Genomic DNA, 17,733 nt, shown 5'->3' on the forward strand with positions numbered 1-17,733 from the left:
TAGCGCAAAGGAGCCCTTTACTTTATTTAAATTCATGGAAAAAGTATTATAGGTATTTTAGCTTTGCAAACGATGTGATAATATTCAATGCATTGTCTTTATTATTAATATTTTATTTTTAAATAAATTTAAAAGAAAATGGTCTTTTTTGCGTATACTTTATGTCTGTCTATCTACAATTAGAAACATAGTAAAATATGGATAATTTGCTGAAATTTCTTCTGTTTAGCAAATAATAAATAGATTCTTATGTGCGCTTAAAGACCTTTGTAAACGATTTAGTAATCTATATTCATTTAGCTATTGTTTCATACTAATTTCAGTTTTCTAGGTGAAGAAGAAAATGGTCTTTTTTAAGCATTTTGCAGATGAGTATAGGTTTTTTTCCTTATCGGAAAGACTTGAACAATCTCGTATGTTTCTGTCAATTCTTACGGAATTTAAGCTCCTTAACGGTAAAGACTGATATGTTATCACCCGCTTAACAGCACACATGTACGGATTTATAAATTAGTAGACGCTCCATAATATGATCTGTTTACAGCCAATAGTCAATTTTAAACAGTTTGAGGATCGAAGTTCAAAATTTAAAAAAGAAACGTTGAAATTTGAGGCGGCATATTTTGGGCAAATTAGAACTAGAAAAATCAAAATTCAAATTTTGAAAGGATGATGTTGAATTTCGCTTACATTGAGTTTCGCACAGACTCGGAAATCGAAATTAAAATAAAAAGAATTCGTCGAATTTCGAGGCAGAATTGAAATTAGATCCAGCAGGATGACCGAAATTCAAACATTTTGAGGGGAGCGGTCGTCCAGTGGATAATGTGTCGGCCGCTCAACCCAGGGGTCGTGGGTTCGAGCACCCGTGAAAGGGGTCACGACCATGACTTCTCATATGACATCAGTACTGGGTTTTCCCGGAAGCTGGCTGTTTAAAAGTTTAAAAGTTTCACATTCGATACCAGTTTTAAATTCGATTGCTTTGAAAATTCGAGCATGCTTGAAATATCATACCGGGAATAATCTAATTAGATTTTTAACAAGGAGCTGTGTTCAATAAACGTTTGATGCCCCCGGTGGCATCCTTGTCGATACAAAGCAACCTAAGTCCAGAACGAGGTCAAGTTCAAGGTCAAGGTCAAACTGAGGTCAGGTGATGAATGAAGATGAGGAATGGTCACAGGTTACATCTGCATTACTATCAAGTCATTCTAGTAAGGGGTATTGATGCTAGACAAATCGGTCCCATTTGATTAACCTCGTACGGACGGATGGACGAACGAACGGACGGACAGGACAATCACTATATGCCTCCCGCATCAGTAGATGCCGGGGGCATGAAAACTTGAATTTCGATATATCCGGTCTTGCACGATTTTTAATCTTTGAATCTTGAGCAGATCGCAGTTTCAGTATTATACTGAAGTTCAGCTTTTCAAAATTTGAAGTACGATTTTCGAGATGGCTCGACACTTATTGCTTGCTCGATATTTGACTTTTTCATTTCAATATCAATCTTGGAACAGGTTGTTAATTCAATACGAGATCGAAATTTGGCTTTTGGAATATTATAAATTTCGATCATTGAGCTGGCCCGAAATTAAAAGCTATTTTGAAATTTGACGTTTTTCGATCTTCAGGTGTAGCTTAGGATCAAAATTTCGATCTTCGAGCTGGTGTCACCCCTTTCGTCTCAACTATCTCAGTTCCTGAATATATACAGTAATATAGTCGACTTGGCTACATGATGTGGCAATTTCATTGAGGGTGGGTCGGATGACAAAAACATTTATTTAGTTCAATAATGGGTTTATTGGTGATAATAACATGATGTTGTTTTACTACCAAGAAGTAATTCTGAAAATATAAAACAACAAATAGTAAACATAAGCGAGAAATAGTGAAACGTCATTTGACAGATGACAGCTGTCAAAAATGTAAACAAAAGAGTGTTATAAAAGATATGGTGGCGCGTAACTGACCGCTTTCGACACAGTAAATTTAAACTCGTAATAATGTATTAAATACATTACATATCAATACAATATTTTAGACACAACAAGAAATATAATTGCAAAGTACAAAATTGGTATTTACCTGATTATATATGTAATATATCCAAAGATACTTGGCTTATTTTGCAGAGTATGAAAATATATATGTTTCAAAAGATTGACCTTTGAAGTGACCAGATCGTGATTGGTTAAAGTAAGTCACATGCCAAAATATGTGGAAGATTAGTACAGGAGGTCATGATTTATTTTCCTTTGGCCATTCGTAAGTATTGGAATATTTTGTTAAAAAGTATGGAACACCAGACGGGACAAAAAAGGGAAAATGAAATAAAATAACCAAAACTTTAAAGAGATTTACATGTACCGTTATTTTACCCTACGACATACTCGCCCTGCTTCGAAAATGGCGTTTCCGACATTTAACATACGAAATGAAAAGTACCATTTTGTATAAGCATTTAAATAAAATAACCAAAACTTTAAAGATATTTACATTTACCGTTATTTTACCCTACGACATACTCCCCCTGCTTCGAAAATGGCGTCCCGACATTTAACATACAAAATAAAAAGTACCATTTTGTATAAGCATTTAAATAAAATGACCAAAACTTTAAAGAGATGTACCGTTATTTTACCCTACGACACTGGCATACGATTTTAAGCTAGTTGGGCATTAAAAAATTATAGCACGTGAGTTATCTTACACACCTGGGTGTAAGATGAGTTTTTCTAACATCGGAAAAGCACGGGAAAATCCTGTCCGGCATGCAAGCATATAAAATTTATACCCTAAACCGTGTGATTCTAATGTGTAATCACTCAATATTATTCGCCCCTGAATTTTTAAGTTCTTATCATTCCAGTATAATAACATTCTTTTTAAACAAAAGGTACAGAAACATTTTTTTAAAGTATTATTTAAAGAAAGACATAGTATTTGTCATAAAAGTTCTCTTTTTTTCAAAATAAGGTGCTTTAATCAGCACCCTTCGGTTGATACGCACCTGGATATTCAAATATTTTATGCCAGTAAATGCCGAATTATTCCCGAAATTGGCGAATAATTTTATCATTATTATTATACCAGATTTTTATAGCGCCCTTTTCATGATTACGTATAGCTAACGCAGCCACACAGGGTGCGAAATTCATCCTCTACCAGTACAGACACAGAGCGATCTGGCCAGAGGGACAGAGTTAGATAAAGCCCCCAGAACAGAAAGAGAGAAATGCATTTTAGATACAGGCAAGTCGTATTGGTATATGTCTTAAAATAACATCGCCCATCTGATTTTAACGGCCACATGCTGAACTGCATATTTCTAAATTAAAAAGCGCCAATTTACACGCCCATGGTTTTAGAAATGTATCAGCTCACCATAGGTCATTTCATTTTAACGCACTACACCAAAATATTATTTTGTAATTAATTTCAAAAGATATATCGTTTATATATTTAGGACATGCATTTTTTATGATTAAATTTACTCGTGTACACGTCGACATCTTATCTCGAGCGAACGATATTATCTCGTGCGCACGACATCTAAAGACTTTGAAATTACACAGAAAGTGGTTTTATAAGTAATCTTTTTTTTCTTGAAATAATATCTCAGTGATGTCGGTCATTCTGAAAATCAAACATAAGATATCGTGCTCACGAAATAAGATGTCATGTGCTCGAGATATGTCTAGGTGCTGTAACAATAGTTTAATAATCATCACACAGCTTTTGATTATACATAAGAACAGTCATCATGTTAAATGAAATGAACACTTAAGAATAAATCCAGATTTCTATTCTAAATTCAGATTCTATTAAATCTTCCACTCATAACACATATTCATATCTACTAATTGTTAATATATGCATATCAATAAAATTATATAGCAATAGAAGATTAAAATTATATACATCAATCGGCAATTTCCTTAAGTTAAAAATATGTATTGAACATTGTCAGAATATTCCACAGTCTGCATGTGTCACTCTGTTCCAAATAAAATTCACTTGATATTTAATGTATTCTGTAAATAATAAAGTTATAATAAAACTCCAAAGTTCTAACTTATTTCTCCAATGAAAATAAAGTCCAAGATTCCTAAAACTGGCTCTAAATTTCCATGCTATAATTTCCAATTCAAGAAGAAGTGATAAATCCCGAGTGTAAACTATAAGAGCAAAGATATAACTGATTAGCCCATATTTATAGACAAGCACGAAAACAATGACATTTCCCAAAATATGCAAAACCTTTCTCATCAAATGAAAGAACTAAAATGAATGTCATTAAAACATAAACATACGGGAAAACGAAACCTTATCAGTATATTCAAAGGACAAGGACACTTTGTAAGCAAATGGACATTTTTTTTTCAAGATTTTTCAGCAAATTGTGGTTCCAAATGTTTGATTTGCAATGCTTCTAATTAAATCTTAAGTATTTAAAGATGATACGATATTCAAAAATAGGTAATACTATCTTTATCTGGGGAAAAACATCCACATTTTGCCTTTTAGTGAGGTCAACATGAGAATTTATCGGTATGGAAATTGTGAAATCGACATAAGACTTCCATGTAAAGTTCTAATCATAGACCTGAAATTCTGTTTATGATTAAAATACACAATTATATGCATTTTCTAGTATCTAGTTTCAATGTGGTGAATTCTGATTTTTGTTTGAATCCAAAATGAAGATTACAACTAACAAATGGGTCACTTTTAATTTATCTTAAAATTTCAAAATCATGAAATGCATGTCCAGTGAGAGAAAGCAAAATGAAAACAATCATATGGATGCGGAGTGTATTCAAGCATTCGGTTCTGATTCCTCAAGTGAAATGTTAGACATTTCCTTTTGGTTAAACTTTTCTAAAACATCTGCAAAGCCTTTTGCCATTGTGCTATTTATATCCGTCATCTCTTTTTTCATCTTTTTCACATCTTCATCTAATGTTTTAACTGTGCTCTTTAACTCTGCCATCTCTTCTTTCATTTCTTTCATATCTGTGACTAACGATTTCACATCCTTCCCCATACGCTCGCTTTCAAAATTTTTGAAGTTCGTTATGCCCATTGCTTTAAGAACCGGCAAAATGGGCGTAACATAACATCTTGCGTTTTTTCCCTTTCTACCACCTTCAATTATTCCAACACATACTAAGTTACCATCTGTTGTTTGACGATACATCAATGATCCCGAATCTCCTTTCCAAGCAAATCTTTCGTTACTTTTATGTGGTCTGTCCCATGGCATAATATGACAATTTTTATTTTTGTCCTTTATAAAACATAGCTGGTTGTGTAATGTGAATTCGAACTCCACTTGTGGATTGTCTGACTTCTTATAATAAGTCCATGTGCAAGTTTGTTTACAGGATATACCAGAGTCAAGAGGTATTCCAACAGTGTAACCAGTGATGGCTCCATACTTAGAAAATAATGCTGTTTCGTCATGCCAAGCAAATCCTGCGACTGCTCCACTCTCAAACTGTGCTTGTATTTTTTCTAGAAAATTGATAAAGGTTTTTAAAATAATACAAAATTCAAATAAAACAGAAATAAATTCATAATGTTTTAACAATATGACAGTCCATTAACTAGCTATATTTAAGGATTTGAGTAATAAAGGCAATACCTTTTTAGAAAACGTAATACATTTTCATCATGTATCTAAGATTAAAATTAAGAGATTTTTTAAAAGTTCAAGGTCATTTATGATGGATAAGTAAAATAACGACAATCTCAGATTGGATTGCTCTTCCGAAAGTCTAATCGTGTCAATTTCCAAGACCGTTGTTTGGTAGCTTAATCAAGTTTATGGTACGCAGGAAAGGACAAGTGCATGTCTGCCAAATGTTTCCACAAATAAGAAGGATGAAGCTTTAAAGAGAATTCTAAAGACAACAGGATTTACAAAACCATTTGACAATGAAATCAAGTACAAGTCGTGGTTTCACTTTAATTTTTTCAACTAAGAGTGTTGATAAGATATTCGTTCACAATGTGGAATACCCACAATTGCATCGTCTAATAATTCCAGTCTTTTATTAATTTAAGCAATCTGATTGGTTAAGCCTAGTCGTTTTTACTTTGATGAACTGCGTTAGATCATGGCTGAGTAAATCAGCAGTAAAATTCGAAAGCAGCTGTTATTTCCTTTTTTTCAGTCGAAACATGAGTTAGAACTTATATTTTAGTTTTAACATGAGAATAGTTGTGTTCGAGATTTCTGGTGCATGGAGAAAATCACTAAAATTTGAAACATCATGTCTAATGAAGTGGTTAAAAAACAAACACGCTGTCAGTTTACATCATGTCTGAAATATACGGAATTACTAGAATAATGCATGTTATCCGTTACACGTATTGAATAAATGTTGGCGGGGAAATATTATATCTCGTGTATTATGTGTTCAACACTCAGTGTTTCTGTCTTAATTAAAGGTTTATTTAAAATTGGATAAATTGTGAAAAAGTTTTCATTGAAAATAATTCAAAATAATGTCAACAATAAGCAGGAATATAAGAAATGCAATTGACAGTTTACGAATTGTAAACAATTAAGCAGACGGACCTATACATTTTATTGACCATATGCTTGAAAATAATTAAATGTACAACAATGAAAAGTTTTATCAAAATATACACTGTAGTAATTTTTCTGTACGCAAAAATGCCATGAAATGTGCGATTTTAGAAGACCATTGTAGAAATTGATCGGAGGATCAATATCTTCAAATAGGTTTACCAAAAAGTCAGGCACACAACCCTATCGTTTTCATTTGCCGAGCTTTTTTAATCTGATGTTCCGAAAAATCTGGGTTAATATACTAAATTCTACATTGTGGATAACATTTGTCCCGAACGTGCAAAACTACCTTAAATGTAAAATATGTTCGTATTTGAGTCTACTGGTTAATGAAATGTAGATTTTAGAATGTGATATGTACATTTTTTGTACAATTTTGAGGAAAAGTACCGATTTATCGATGGCAGGTTAAAAGACGTAAAAGCTCAACTTTACAGTGAATGAGCCAGTAGTTAACGTTTTTCTTATTTCACATTCACCAAATAAATAATTTGATAAAACATACCTTGCGAATCTTCGGACACTGGAAAAGACAAGACAGAAATGTGAAATGAGCCCTTTACTTCTTCTTTTTAAACAAGTCTATCACATTATTAGTCTCTTTCATTATTAAATGCAAATATTGAAGAATAACTTATAAAAGATAATTTCCTGTTTTGCAGAAAAAAATCAGCTTTTTACATTTTATTCTTTTCAAATCTTTAACACAAATGAGTAACTATGGACGTTAATCATACATATATGTGTCACGGTATAGAACTTGAATATTAAAACGGGGAGAAAGTGTGTAGGCGGCTGGGTAGCTCAGCCGGTAGAGAATCGGAACGGTATTCCGAGGTCCCGGGTTCGAGTCCCGGTCTGGCTGCACATTTTTCTCACCCTGTGACATATGTCATATTAAAATGGGCTTTGCAAAATTTCTCTTGAACAACATTTTATGACACGTTTCAGTACATTCTGTCAGAAATTTGTTTAAGGAACAAAAAGATCCTTTACAGAGGTAGATCCCAGCTGGAAATGTATATTTTATTACTTTTTTATAAAATTTGGTAATTACCTCCCTTCAATATAAAAGTATTTAGGAAGTGGACTATTTCTTTAGATTTCAATGTATGTTTTAGTTTTACATTTATATTTGCTAAATATTGGGATATTTCAACTATCTGAAACAAATGGCCAGTTTTAAAATATCGTTGAGCTTTGGAATTCATCTAATATTAATCTATATTGGTTGCGCAACCATGATTAGCAAAAGTAGGTAATAATAATTTTATAAACGTGCATTTCTAACACATTTTGGCAAAATATATACTGTAAATGCATCCCCAAGCCTTTCATAACGCTGATAGAATTTTTAAAGTCGGACCATTATTGAAAGAAGATATAGCAGTTTGAAATCTAAGAAAATGGTTGATCATGGAGGCAGCCATTTTATTTCTTTATGACGTCATTTACACACTGCTGAATTCTGTATTTAGCAAATAACCTTTTAAAATCCTTCTTGAGTGTATGACGCAAAATATGGTACTTTCTTTCATTACAGTTGGAAAAAGTAGAGAAAATATTTTACAGAAATAAGTAAATATAGTTCAAATATGCATCTATAAATTTATTAATTTTGAAAATTTTTTCACTTCTTTGAATGATTTAAGAAATCCTAGTAGATGGAATTAACATAAAAACAACATTGCATTTCCCTTTAACGGCTAAATATGTTGTTTTTTAGGTTTATATTTAATGCTAAAATTATGCTATCTTAGTTGGACAACTAGGATAGAAAAAATCAATTTTTAAAAATACTTCAAGCGAAAAGCTAACATCTATTAATTACTCAGCGAACACAATAAGTGTAGATAACTAGTTATTAAAGTTTTGAACAAATCCATCAGTCGACCAAAATTTGATTAACCACCTTTAACCCGTTTATCTAAAATTTTACCAGATTTTCAATGTCTGGTGGCAGTATGTTAAGCTGTTTGAAATATTACGCTACTATTCTTCTACTAGTTCACTGACAAAAGATTTATCTCTTCGCTTTTTTAGTAAAAAATGAGCGTTTGTTGAAATGTTAGTGACAGTATTGAACTTGGCTTTGAGAGGTCATTTCGTGATGCCAAAACAAGAGCATCAAAACATGTACTTCATGCAGAGAGTTCTAATCGTGATGCCACAGATAAGCGAGAGTTTAAAGTTGAAAATGTTTGATTTCAAAGGGGCATAATTTTTAGTGAAAACAAGCTTCAAAGTAATCGGACTTGGCTCGTTGAAGTCAATACATGATATCTACTGACGTGACGTTTGGAAGCATTCTGTAAATGTTTGATATTTTACTATCAACTAACTCAACGAACCAAAACAAAAATATGTTACAAGTACGTTATTTTCTAAACCATTTGTTTCCTCCATACATTCTATTAATATTTATATGATATAAAATTATGTATGCTTAATGTTGCAGTTAAATAAACGACTTCTTTAAGTTTGTTTCGATTACTTGAGTTAAAATGTACGTATAATCCAAGTATATACCATTCAATAATTCAGTATGTCTATAAATTTGTTTGATATGTGGTCAGGTCACTTGTTGTTTGATTTTATGTAGAATTTTTAATACTACCTTTGCGAATGTTTTACCTTGTACAACTGGAAAGTCACTCGACTCTGGTAACCTCTTGCTTAACTGAAAAAGCGCAACATCCATACCACACGCATCCATTCCTTGAGAAGCTGCAGTACCACTTCGGTAAATTACCTTTACCAATTGCCCAATTCTATTTTTGTCTTTAACGGCATCGTTTTTAAATGGCTGATAGACGTTTTTCTGAGTTTTGTTTTGTTCCGTTGGCAACGAAGGTAGACTCCAATCTATTTGACCTTGTTGGTTTATTTTGTTTAGTTCAGATGGTGACAGCAGGGTATGGGAGCAGGACAGTCCACATAGGCCATATTCGGGATGAATAGCGAAACCACTAAGTGTTCCTGCTGGACGTCCGCTTTCGTCTTTTTCGCCACTAATGAGACAGCCATATTTCAGATTGTCATGTTTTTCTTGCGCCGTCTGGTTATAGAGAATAAAGACGTCCTCTCTGACATCGACCTTTACTCCGTCGTACTCACTACTAAATGGCTCTTCGTCAATGGGAATATAGCCCTTGTAGTGAACATTCAGAACAATGCACGGAGTATCTAAGATTTCATGGCTACCTCTGCCGTACCCAACGGATCTAAACTGGCTTCCAGAAATAACACTGAGGTATGTATGTTTCTGTAGTAATATGTTTGCGTTTTTACTTATACAAGCTCTTATTTTATCTCGATCTTCGTCAGTCAGCACTTTACCCTTATAGTTCATCACATCTTCTTCCTCTGAACTAAAATGATCGCAGTCTCGAAGTGGAAGTACGTCGTAATATGATTGTATATGCTTTTCTAAGTCCTCCATACTTTTCTGTTCCAATTTTTCTGTTATTACAACAAATTTGATGTCGAATTTCTCATTTTCTTGTAAAGGAACTGCTTTCCTTGATGGCCAAACGTCGGTGATAGCAGTACTGAAACTTTTCATGAAAGCACATATCTTCTTGCACACGTCTATCGCAACATCAGATTTTCTTCCAAATGCATCATTTTGGCATAATCTGTTGAGTGTTTTCATGTCAGGGAGTTGTGCGGAATCCAGAAGCATATAAACTTTTTTCTTGTCTAATGTGTCAATACAGGTATTCCAGGCTGCACAAAATAGAAGTTGTGTCTTCATTGAGATAACTATTCTAAAACATGTAGTAAAACTTTAAAAATATATAAAATAAATTGATAGTACGGTATTATGTTAAATTAAACGAATTTTGAAGCCAGGTGTGCGGATATCTAAACGGCAGTTATATCTATGTAACGGATTTTGACATTTGAGTTAATATATATATGTTAATGTTAACGTTAAAAGAGTGAACAACCTACAAATAAAATGCAGGTCTGATTTTTTTTTGGGTAAATTTTTTGTAATAAAACCTGCGTTTAATAATTAAATGTACTAATACCAATTTTGATGTTTTCCAGCATTTGTCCCATTTGTATAGGGTCCCACCTTATTCCAGAATTAGTATACGAATACTGGATACAATTGTTGATTCTGTGGCTTGGATGGAGGATTTTTAATCAAATATCGACTAAGAACTTATAATTTAAGGAACAGTCTAACAGGAACATTGACTATACAACACTCTTCATAGAAATATGGGCAAATGTAAATGTGCAAACGTACACAGCGCATGTTAGCATTAACACAAATGAATGCTGGCGTAGATAGCAGTGGTGATCTGGCTGCTGAATTATGCTTTTCTAAAGAAATTGAACAGATCAAGGCTTATAAAATGACAATAAACATTCAGCACCAAATTTCAAATACATTGTGCTCGATTCCCAAACCATACATTTTTCAAACTGAATTAATTTTCGATTGCTCAGTTTGTTCAGAAAATAACAGAAAAGACGGACACAATTGATTTCGTCAATTCATTTGAATTATGTATACCTTCAATGGAAAAGGTGTAGCGTTTGTATGCTGGAGGTTCTAGTGAAATTTTCATCTGAAAAAGATAGATAATTTAGCATAAAAAATACAGTTAACGAACAAGTCAAAAGCATAATGCACAAAGATTACTATAATGACCTTATTAATTATTTTGTCTCCCTTATCATGTGATGAACTTATTCTCAAGATTAAACGTAAAGTATCTGATATCTGTAGTAAATCAATTTCTTCACGCGCGTTTTGATAGCATTTTTGCTCTATCCAGCAAAGACAAAGACAAAGAACCCATAACTCATGTAATATTAAAAGTAAAATGTATCATGAGCAATAGCTTTATATGTAGATGAAAGTCTAACAAGTTTGTTTGGTCAAAATTCTTCAAGATATGTATGAGGTATGAAACAAGCAAAGTTGTGACGGACGGGCGCATGGGACTGCATATCCCTTTACCTCTCATAAGGGATAATTAGACATTTGCAAACAAAGAATAGATAATAAATATATTACCGTTAACTTCAACTTTATTCTTTCAATTCACATGTTTAGACTTATGATTATATAACTAAAGTGTAAGTAATGCAGGTAAAATTTTTTAAGAACTACCTTCTCCAGATCTTTCCTAGCGTCAGAAATCGACGTGTCTTTATCTACAGCTTCTACTTTGACTAAAAGCCTAATTAGTAGGTCAACATAATCCAACAGTTCCTTCTCTGTCAACAATGCTTTCATTGCAAGTCGGTCAATATATTCTGCTTGTTCTCTAGCCTATGTTTTGATAAAAGTAAAGAACATTTAGACAGTGTAACCATTTGGATGGGTAGTCTGTCCACCGATCACATTAGAAAACGTCACGAAAGACTTGCGAATAGGCAGAGTATCGTAAGTTGGTAAGAAAAATGCATGAATTAAGTTGAATGCATATAGAAAATATAATCACAAAAACTATATAATGGCAGCTTTTTATTCTAAATACATACTATGAGATTTTTTCGTAAAACGTAGCTCGTACTTAATTGAACTAATGTCGTCCAAAACTTACAAACTTGATTTAAGATAGTCACAAATAAATCGTCCTTCTATACAGCAATATTCAACTCGAACATAAAAAAGAGTACCTTAAAGTATAGAGGTTCTACATCTGACAACCTTTCCTGGAAGGGTACAAAGTCGCATATAACATTTATCAAGGTATAGAAATCCGCTTTTTCAATATAGTTTAATAACTTCCTGTTATATGGCATGTAACACTTGCAAATCTGAAATGGGTTCTGTCTTGCCTTCCCACGCATTATATTCTTATAGGCATCCTTGGACATATTCGTATAGGCAGGCTTTCCTATTCTATGGTTTTCTTTAATTTTAAGTTTGTCAATGTTTTTTGTTGTTTGTGTAAACGCATTAAATTCTCCAAGGACGAAGTTGCACAACCCTTTGGAAGTGATTTCCTCAGCTTCTTTAGCCTTTTTAGAGTAGTCCACGTCTTCCATTGTAGCCATTTTCAGCGTGAATTCGGTCTAAGTTTTGTTATTTGAAGGATGTGAAGAAAATTCGTCCCTGTTAAGCAAAATATGTATTATTTTACCGAGTAGAAGGGTTAATATAATTTGTATAAAGACTGCATGCGACCGTGTTCAGCGTATATTAATGTACAAGATCATACAGTAGTATGAGTTTCTTTTTAAAAAATCCATTTCCATGCAACGTTGTAGAAATTGTTATCTTCACTGCATTTCATGGGGGTAGAGGTTACAATGTATATACATGAAGATATAAAATTGCCTAAAAAACTCAATAGTAGTGTCCGCTTTGTGTGCGGGAGGTCGTGGGTTTGAGCAACGACCGCTTCACAAAGACGTGAAAAATGGAACTGATAGCTCCCTTGCTCGGCACTCAGCATTTAAAGGGTTGTTTCAGGAGGAAAAAAATAAGCACAGGTAAGTATTTATTACTGTATGCCTAGTTTGTTGCACAAGAGCTATTGGTAATATGCAACAAAAGAAACAAAGTTTACCTTTACCTTTATGTTGTTTTACAGAATAGTAAAGGACGTTTTATTACAATATACAATGTTCATAAACTGATCAAAAAATGAAGCATTGCTTGCTAACTTTCAAAGCTTGCCTTTTTCATATCAGAATAAATTCTAATTCTTCCATTTAAAAGTCTGAAATTACCTATTTTCTATATCCGCAATATGACTGAAAAATTATTTTCCTTATTTCTGCCATTGACCATTTCAGGGCTCTTTTAGCAAGCACGCAACTGGTTGAGTTGGTAAATTTAGTGATTTCATACCGACAGAACCATTTATTAATCTCATTAAACATGAATATATGAATATCCCGAACACATGTTGATAGATATTTGATACTTGAACATTCGAAAAGCATTTTCGCCACATTTATATTGATACATACTTTGAGTCGCAATGGCCGTTTCATAATGAAGTACAAACTTTTACGTAATTCATGGTGCATTCCCATTTAGGGACATATTTATAAAGTTACTTACTGATCACAATCTACTCCGTGCACTTCACAATCAACAGAATTTGTAAGCAATTCGCTTCCTATTATTTCACAAGATTCAGTCGACCGTCAGTTTCCTTAAAGTATACGAAGGTTAATAACAAGCTGACTTCTTCAGTTTTAAACGGAGTTGAATTTTCTAGATTTGCTGAAATTCTGCGCTGTCTGATCTGCCGACGTAAGAATTCTCATTTCAGGTATTTCGATGGAAAATAACATTTTCGGTACTTTCCTGTATTTCAAGTGACGGGCCGCGATAATTACCAAATTACATAAACATAACATTTACATACTAGGCCTTTCTTAACCTCTGTAAGTTGTATCTTAGTTCCAATTCTTCATAAAATGTGAAAAATAGGGACAATAGTGGTGACAAATTTAAGACATTTGGTTGTGAAGACCGAAGTCACAGCTCTTTGGAATTCTATTTTTACAAAGTAGCAGCCATTAAAAAAACTATTTTAGTAATAGTTAGGGGCCTCCTAGGCCGAGTGGTTAAGGTTGCTGACTTAAAATCACTTCCCGATGTTGGTTCGAGCCTTACTCCAGAAATTGAATTCTTCATGGGAGGATGCCATCCAGCTGGCTTACGGAAAGTCGGTGGTTCTAACCAGATGCCCGCCCGTAATGAAATAATGCACGGAGAGGCACATGGGGTCTTCCTCCACCATCAAAGCTGGAAAGTCGCCATATGACTTATTAATAGAGAGTTTGAGATTTCAAACTTCGCCTTCCCCTTCAACGTCTCTCATATATATTTTGGGTAAAACGTCACCAACATGTGTGTATTTTATTTAAATCACACGTTGCTACTAAAGTTTTCCATGTAATATCACGTAAGCCTAAGACTTCGCTTTATTACTTTGCGAGATAAAAAGCTTAGTTTTTGGATTTCTGCTTATTAAGGTATTTGATTATCCATATATATAATTAGACTAAATTTGATGCGAAACACTATCAATAGGTATAAGAATAATGAAGTTTTGTATGGCTAATGATTTTAACTAAATACATTGAATTGAACCTGGAAGTATAAAGTTATCAACTGATTTTGAGAAATTTTGAGATTTTGTTCAAACTCTAACTTCTACGGCATATTTGTGTCCCCAGGCGGTATCGATTATACCAGATGGGTCTTTTTGTCGTATGAAGTGAAGTTTTGAACGTCCGAAGATGTGATATCACGAAAGTCGAAACTTCATTCTTTTTACATCTACTCTGTCCACATACTCGGCATCAAAGACTGAAATCTGGATGGAGGCACATGGCATGACAGTCATTTTACTTGAAAAATAAATAATTACGCGCGATTATCATTTGGTGGAACATTTTATTTTCACATCCAAATAAAATCAATCTGTTTCTGTCGGACACTTAACATGACAATTGCGTTTTAATTATAAACATAAAATGGTACTAGTAAGACGGAAAATTCTTTTGAAGTATCAGACAATTTCAGATTTATGATATCATGATGAGAGATTTTTCCTGTTAGCCGTATGGGATAACTCCATTTTTTAAATGCATGGAACCAGAGCCTGGCAGAGAGACATTGTGGGTTAATTCCCCCTTTGATTCTTACATTTTACAAAGAAAGTCAGTCTTGAAACTCGGTGTGACCCTACCATACCCCTACCCCCCTCCCCGCCCCCAGCCCCTAAAATTGGTTACCTTTAATGTTGGTGTCCCTCTAACAAAAAGTCCTGGATCCGCAGATGCTTTATTTATAAAACAGTATATTAAAATCATAGTGTGCTGTCTGAGAGTTTGGCATTATACAGAGCCATACAGAGTGTCATTATCACTTTGATATGATCATAACAGGCTATTAACTTTGTATGTGGATATATGCACGAGTTCTGCAGCGGTAATATTGCGCGACTTTAGGAGCGCAATATTGTCCGCGAAAGAACGAGTGCATATATCCACATATAAAGTTGATAACCTTTTTATTACATATCCACTATCAAATGAATAATTTATATCTAAATTATCGTTCTGTTACGAAAGACAGGAAAAAATACGGAAAAAAAATCTCCGAAAATGCAATAAAAAATCAAACTGACGCGCATTAATATTTTCCGCGAAAATGACGTCAACTTGTCGCAACGTGCGCGTGGACGCCATGGACGTCACGCGATTCTTTCCATTACAACGTTAAGAAAACATTCCACGTCCTATATTAGTCCAACTTATGACGTAATTATAACTTTCATTTCATTTCAGTCTGATAAATTACTACGTGCCAGTATCTAATAGGTCAGATTAATCAAAGTGTAAAAGTAAACAAATGTTGCATAAATTACAAATTAAACAAATACACAATAGCAACAGAAATCTAAAGAAACGAGATTCGCAATGGACGGACCGTCAGGGGAGGTAACTAGAGTCACGGATTGGGACTAGTCCGATATGAAAGCGTTCAACGTCATGATATGGAAAACTATTGCATGATCGCGGTCCATTGAAACCCAATGGAAAATAATTTTAGGTATGTAATAATCATTTTTATTTCCTCTCGTGTATGATTTACAATCGTGCATTATACTGACTATACTGATATAATTTTATATAAAACCTAAATGTTCGGAGCAACACTAACGAGTTTTTACATTGTTCACATTGTTTTATCGTGTTTTTTGTTGTTGTTGTTTTTTTGTTGTGTTGTTGTTGTTGTTTTTCTTTTAAGGTAATCGCTCTAATATCCATGCGATGATTATATTAATTGAAATGTTTTCTTTTTCATTTAATTTTCATTCTTTTCATTTTTAAAACCTCTTGTAAAATTCCTGCCCTTTCGGACAATTGGTATCAAAATGCGCGAAAAAAAACGATCATAATTACGGATAAATTGAATAGGCGGATTAAAAGAAGTAAGGTTCATTCTAATGTTTGAAATCTCAAGGAATTTTAATCGAACTTCAACTTTTTACGTTAACTTCGCAAGAGACGTTGAAGGGGAAGGCGAAGGTTGAAATCTCAAACTCTCTAATTGTGTCGATGCTACGTTAACCCTCCCCTTCCCGTATACACACACACACCCAATAAAGTTGGTTATTGATTTAGTCTTGATACATATTTATATATAAATTGATTTATACTTACTTCGATGGTCAAGTGATGCATTTACATGAAGTGATGTCAATTTTAACACCAGTTTGTCTGTACATCCGTCTGTACGTCACAGATGCCTTCTTTTTAAACAAAAAGTACACCTGCGCTTACACCTATAGATGGTAATGTGCAACTTGACTTAATTTGATTATGGTCTGGAGAAAATGAACATGTCTGACCAAATTTTTGGGAAGGCATATTGATTTTGTTCCGTCCGTCCTTCCGTCCATCACAAAACTCAAATGTCTCAGAAAAGCTGATTTTGCTACATATATACATATATTTTTAATTTATAAAATGTTAATCGCCATTCGCTACATGATAGTCAAGTGTAGCTGTTTTATAAAGTGACTGCTACTCAAATACCTTGTTATTATGTAAAAATATGTATGAAACGATTTGTTTTAAAGTAATATTGACATACACATAGTAAAATATTCTATTGATCTATATTTTAGGCATACTGAACAACTATTGTGGTCAAGTTTTCCTTTACCTCTATTCAAAATCTGGTTTGAAACCAATATCTTAATATCTTTTATATCACTGCTTACCTATATTATCAAAGATAGTGTCATCTGATAGAAAGGTTTTTAACTGTGTAATTGTCAATCTAATCTTTTTGTTTGCGTCAATTCAAGGTCAGATTAAGCTAAAAGGTAAGGTCAACAAAATGTTGTATCTATTAATATAGTAATAATAATAATGGATTATGATAATGATTATTACACTTTGTTAATGTATTTTCATGTAAAATGTTAAGACGAAAACGATCCATGAGTTGACTGTCCGAAGCGCGTCAACGTTGAGGACTGACTTGAGCTTTTATTTTATGACATAACCAATAAAGATGTTGCATGTAGTTTAAACCATTGACGTAAAACATTCATAAATTTATTCGATTTATTTATTTCACAGCATTTAAGTTATATTTATTTTTCGAG

General features: G+C 33.4%; 1 protein-coding gene across 2 annotated transcripts; it reads right to left on the reverse strand.

Annotated features, from left to right (window-relative positions):
• Nucleotides 1–1,696: 1,696 nt before the first annotated feature.
• Nucleotides 1,697–13,988, reverse strand: LOC123526501 (uncharacterized). Of its 2 annotated transcripts, XM_045305673.2 has the most exons (6): nt 12,263–13,988; nt 11,751–11,912; nt 11,148–11,202; nt 9,251–10,345; nt 7,122–7,139; nt 1,697–5,532 (listed from the first exon to the last, which is right to left on the reverse strand). In XM_045305673.2, exons 1-6 carry the CDS (start codon nt 12,641–12,643, stop codon nt 4,835–4,837), a joined length of 2,409 nt encoding a protein of 802 aa, XP_045161608.2. In that variant the 5' UTR covers nt 12,644–13,988; the 3' UTR covers nt 1,697–4,834. The 2 variants fall into 2 exon arrangements, with proteins under 2 accessions (XP_045161608.2, XP_045161609.2); XM_045305674.2 differs by lacking the exon at nt 7,122–7,139.
• Nucleotides 13,989–17,733: the final 3,745 nt, after the last annotated feature.

Source organism: Mercenaria mercenaria, chromosome 14, assembly GCF_021730395.1.
Source record: "Mercenaria mercenaria strain notata chromosome 14, MADL_Memer_1, whole genome shotgun sequence".
NCBI lineage: Eukaryota > Metazoa > Mollusca > Bivalvia > Venerida > Veneridae > Mercenaria > Mercenaria mercenaria.